General features: G+C 47.3%; 1 protein-coding gene across 1 annotated transcript in view; it reads right to left on the reverse strand.

The window, feature by feature from the left end:
• The window catches only part of syne1b (spectrin repeat containing, nuclear envelope 1b), a 502,247-nt gene that overhangs the window by 353,587 nt on the left and 143,348 nt on the right, over positions 1–5,312 (reverse strand). The window contains exon 38 of the mRNA XM_043696857.1: positions 3,262–3,415. Coding sequence (XP_043552792.1) covers positions 3,262–3,415 — 154 coding nt within the window. The remainder of the gene's footprint in view (positions 1–3,261; positions 3,416–5,312) is intronic.

Genomic DNA, 5,312 nt, shown 5'->3' on the forward strand with positions numbered 1-5,312 from the left:
GTGGAGGGTTGTTTTTCAGACTGGAGGCCTGCGACCAGTGGAGTGCCACAAGGATCGGTGCTGGGTCCTCCTCTTTTTGTCATTTACATAAATGATTTGGATTCAAGCATAAGAGGTACAGTTAGTAAGTTTGCAGATGACACCAAAATTGGAGGTGTGGTAGACAGCAAAGAAGATTACCTCAGGATACAACAGGATCTGGACCAGATGGGCCAATGGGCTGAGAGGTGGCAGATGGAGTTTAATTCAGATAAATGCGAGGTGCTGCATTTTGGGAAAGCAAATCTGGCCGGACTTATACACTTAATGGTAAGGTCAGAGGGAGTGTCGCTGAACAAAGAGACCTTGGAGTGCAGGTTCATAGCTCCTTAAAAGTGGAGTTGCAGGTAGATAGGATAGTGAAGAAGGCGTTTGGTATGCTTTCCTTTATTGGTCAGAGTTGTTTTCCCTGGAGCGTTGGAGGCTGAGGGGTGACCTTATAGAGGTTTACAAAATTATGAGGGGCATGGATAGGGTAAATAGGCAAAGTCTTTTCCCTGGGGTCGGGGAGTCCAGAACTAGAGGGCATAGGTTTAGGGTGAGAGGGGAAAGATATAAAAGAGACCTAAGGGGCAACTTTTTCACTCAGAGGGGGGGTACGTATATGGAATGAGCTGCCAGAGGATGTGGTGGAGGCTGGTACAATTGCAACATTTAAGAGGCATTTGGATGGGTATATGAATAGGAAGGGTTTGGAGGGATATGGGCTGGGTGCTGGCAGATTGGACTAGATTGGATTGGGATATCTGGTCGGCATGGACAGGTTGGACCGAAGGGTCTGTTTCCATGCTGTACATCTCTATGAATCTATGAAACATGACTTCCCAACTCCTAAATGCACTGACCAATAAAGGAAAGCATACCACACGCCTTATTCACTATCCTATCTGCCTGCGACTCCACTTTCAAGGAGCTATAAACTGGCACACCAAGGTCTCTTTGTTCAGCAACACACCCTAGGACCTTACCATTAAGTGTATAAGTCCTGCTCTGATTTGCCTTTCCAAAATGTAGCACCGCGCATTTATCTAAATTAAATTCCATCTGCCACTCCTCAGCCCATTGACCCATCTGATCATGATCCCGTTGTAATTTGAGGTAACCTTCTTCACTGTCCACTACACCTCCAATTTTGGTGTCATCTGCAAACTTACTAACCATACCTCCTATATTCACATCCAAATTATTTATAGAAATTATGCAAAGTAGTGGATCCAGCCCCGAGCCTTGTGGCACTCCACTGGTCACAGGCCTCCAGTCTGAAAAGCAACCCTCCACCAGCACCCTCTGACTTCTACCTTCGAGCCAGTTCTGTATCCAAATGGCTAGTTCTCCCTGTATTCCATGAGATCTAACCTTGTTAATCAATCTAACAACTTTCTGTGCTACATGTCTCTATGACTCTATTTCTCTACCTGTTGCATGTGGGAAATAAACTAATGAGACTCAAACAAATGTGTTCAAAGATGCCCAGACTTCACTTTAGACCAATGGGTGCATTTCATCCCCATGACACTAATCAGCTGGCTGAACATGAACAATAAATACAGGAGTAAGAATGGACCATTCAGGTCCTCAAACTATTCACTATTCAATCAGAATATGGCTGATCCATCTGTGGCCTTAACCCCACTCACCTGCCTACACTCAGTAACCCTCAACTCCCCTGCTAATCACAAATCTAACCCAGCCTTGAATATACTCAGTAACCCAGCCTCCACTGCTCACTGGGGAAGAGAATTCTGAATACTAATGACCCTCTGGGAGAGGAAATTCTCCCTCATTTCCATCTTAAATGGGAGACCACTCTATGAAAGGAAACATCCTCTCAGTATTGAGCTTCTCAGGATGGTATAGGTTAGAATAAGACCACCTGCCATTCTCTGAAACTCCAGTGAGTACAGTTCCAACCTCACACAGTCACAGAGATGTACAGCATGGAAAAAGACCCTTCCATCCAACCTGTCCATGATGACCAGATATCCTAAATTAAACTCGTCCCATTTGCCTCTAAACCCTTCCTATTCATAGACCCATCCAGATGCCTTTTAAATGTTGTAACTGTACCAGCCTCCACCACTTCCTCTGGCAGCTCACTCCATACAAGCACCACCCTCTGCGTGAAAAAGTTGCCCCTTAGGTCCCTTTTATATCTTTCCCCATCTCACCTTTACAGTAAACACTCAGCTGGCCTGATGAATGACCTGAAATATTAATTCTGTTTCTCACACTGTCATTACCACCTGCCTGAGTCTTTCTTGAAGTTTCTCTTTTAATTCCACATTTCCAGCTCCTGCATTGTTTTATGTAACCAATTACTACAGGCATTCGAAGTTATGGAATTAAGGAATATTTACAGAAGGCCATTCAGAACATTGTGTCAGTTCCTGCAACTTGGCTTCACTAGCGCCCCCTATTGTTTCCCTGTGTCCCTGAAAATGTTTTTTAATAATTCTCCAATCCCCTTTCCAATGCCTCAACTGAATCTGTCATCATCTCACTCTGAGATCTTCAAGATCCAAACTGATTGTTGCATTTAAAAGGGTTACTTTACCCCTCATGGTGCCTTTGATTCCTTTGCCATTTTCCTTCGATTATTGATCTCTGTTTCTCAATCATTCTGTCAATGAAAATGGTTACTCGCTATTTGTTCTGTTTGGGCCTCTCATGATTTGTGAATCCGCTTTCAAATCTCCTCTCAACCTTTCTCATTGCTAAGGGGAAAAAGCCCCAGCTCCTGTGTGGGCAGTACGGTGGCTCAGTAGTAGTTAGCTCCACAGCCTCACCGTGCCAGGGACCCTGGTTCAATCCCTCCTTGGGTGACCATTTATGTGGAGTTTGCACGTTCCAACCATGTCTGCATGGGTTTCCTCTGGGTGCTCCGCTTTCCTCCCACAGCCCAAAGACTAGGTGGATTAGCCATGGGATATGCAGGGTTGCAGGGACGGGGTGGATCTGGGTGGGGAGCTCTTTGGACGGTCAGTGTGGACCTGATGGGTTGAATGGCCTGTTTTCACACTGTAGGGATTCTATGGTTCCTCCAGTCTCTTCCCCCCACTCTGAAGGACATCATTCCGGGATGGGAAAATTGCTCTTTCCGTTGTGGGCCAAGTGAGCGGGGTTGGTATAGACTGCATGACCAGGTCAGCAGTCACTTGTTGCTCAGAGCCAATTCACTGAGTGGCACGGCATTCCTTTAAGAAGGACGCAGGGCGTCTTTACCTTTATGTGATTCAGTGCAGGCTGCAGATCTGTGGAAATGATCTCTGAGGTTGACTGCAGGCCACTGAGAAAGCGTTCAACCCAATAGGAAAATCTCAGCAAACGTTCATCAAACTGCTGGTGCTTCTCAACTGCCTCCTCGAACAGACGGATTCTGTGGAACAAAAGCAGTTTGTAACAAAATTAGTCCTTGGAACCGGAATGGTCCTACTCTTCGGTTCACTCAGTCACTCACAATGGCTAAGGAAGGACTGCAAATTTCCTTTGTTAAAGGAATCGGTTGGGTTTGGCCAATTGTACCAATGCTCAGATTATTTTCCCTCAAACTGCCATGGAGAGATTTGAATTGTCCCTCTCTGAACAATGGTTTGGATGTGAACATGGGAGGTATAGTTAGTAAGTTTGCAGATGACACTAAAACTGGAGGTGCAGTGGGCAGTGAAGGTTATCTCAGATCACAACAGGATCTTGGCCACATGGGCAAATGGGCCGAGAAGCGGCAGATGGAGTTTAATTTTGATAAGTGTGAGGTACTGCGTTTTGGTAAGGCAAACAGGGCAGGACTCATACACTTTATGGAAGGGCACTAGGGAGGGTAGTCGAACACAGACCCAGGGGTGCAGGTTCATAGTTCCTTAAAGGAGGGATTGCAGGTAGACAGGGTGGTGGAAAAGGCATTTGGCACCCTTGGCTTTATTTCTCAGAGCATTGAGTATAGGAGTTAGGATGTCATCGTAAGGCTGTACAGGATATGGATGAGGCCACTTTTAGAATACTGTGTACAATTCTGATCACCCTTCTACAGAAAGATTTTGTAAAACTTGAAAGGGTTCAGAAAAGATTTACAAGGATGTTGCCAGGGTTGGAGGATTTGAGCTATAGGGAGAGGCTGAACAGGCTGGGGCTGTTTTCCCTGGAGTGTCAGAGGATGAGGGGTGACCTGATAGAGGTTTATAAAATCGTGAGGGGAATGGATGGGGTGAATGGTTAAGGTCTTATTCCTTGGGGTGGGGGTGTCTAAAACTCGAGGGCATAGGTTTAGGGTGACAGGGGAAAGATATTAAAGGGACCTAAGGGGCAACTTTTTATGCAGAAAATGGTGCATGTATGGAACGAGCTGGTGGAGGCTGGTACAACATTACAACATTAAAAATGCATCTGGTTGGGTAGATGAATAGGAAGGTTTAGAGGGATGTGGGCCAAGATTAATTCAGGATACTGGTCAGTATGGACAAGTTGGTCCAAAGGGTCTTTTTCTTTGTTGTATGATTCTATGACATGCCCTGGAATCTAGGCTAATCTATTACCACAGCCACTACCCCTTCATACCCTCGGTATTATGAGGGTGAGTTGGTATCAGCTTTAGAATGGTTACACTGTGGAATGAGGCTTTTCAATCCATTATGTTGGTTCTGGTTTTCTATAAGAGCAGCTTAGCTGATCCCACTAACCCATCATTCCATTAGCCCCATGGTCCCACCATTCCCATGGTCCCAAAATCCCCAAGGTCCCAATGCCTCCATTGTCCCACAAAATCCATGGTCCCACTACCCCTATGGTCCCAGTGCCCCCATGGCCCCATTACACTCATGGTCCCACCACCCCATGGTCCCACTACCCTCATGGTCCCAGTGCCCCCGTGGTCCCATTACCCTCATGGTCCCATTACCCTCATGGTCCCACCACCCCCATGGTCCCACTACCCCCATGGTCCCATTAGCCTCATGGTCCCACAACCCCCATGGTCCCAGTGCCCCATGGTCCCAGTGCCCCCATGGTCCCATTACCCTCATGGTCCCACCACCGCCATGGTCCCACTACCCCCACGGTCCCACCACCCCATGGTCCCACTACCCCATGGTCCCACAACCCCATGGTCTCACTACCCCATGGTCCCACTACCCCCATGGTCCCACCACCCCCATGGTCCCACCACCCCCATGGTCCCACTACCCCCATGGTCCCATTAGCCTCATGGTCCCACAACCCCCATGGTCCCAGTGCCCCATGGTCCCAGTGCCCCCATGGTCCCATTACCCTCATGGTCCCAC

This window comes from Chiloscyllium plagiosum, chromosome 9, assembly GCF_004010195.1.
Source record: "Chiloscyllium plagiosum isolate BGI_BamShark_2017 chromosome 9, ASM401019v2, whole genome shotgun sequence".
Taxonomy (NCBI): Eukaryota; Metazoa; Chordata; class Chondrichthyes; order Orectolobiformes; family Hemiscylliidae; genus Chiloscyllium; species Chiloscyllium plagiosum.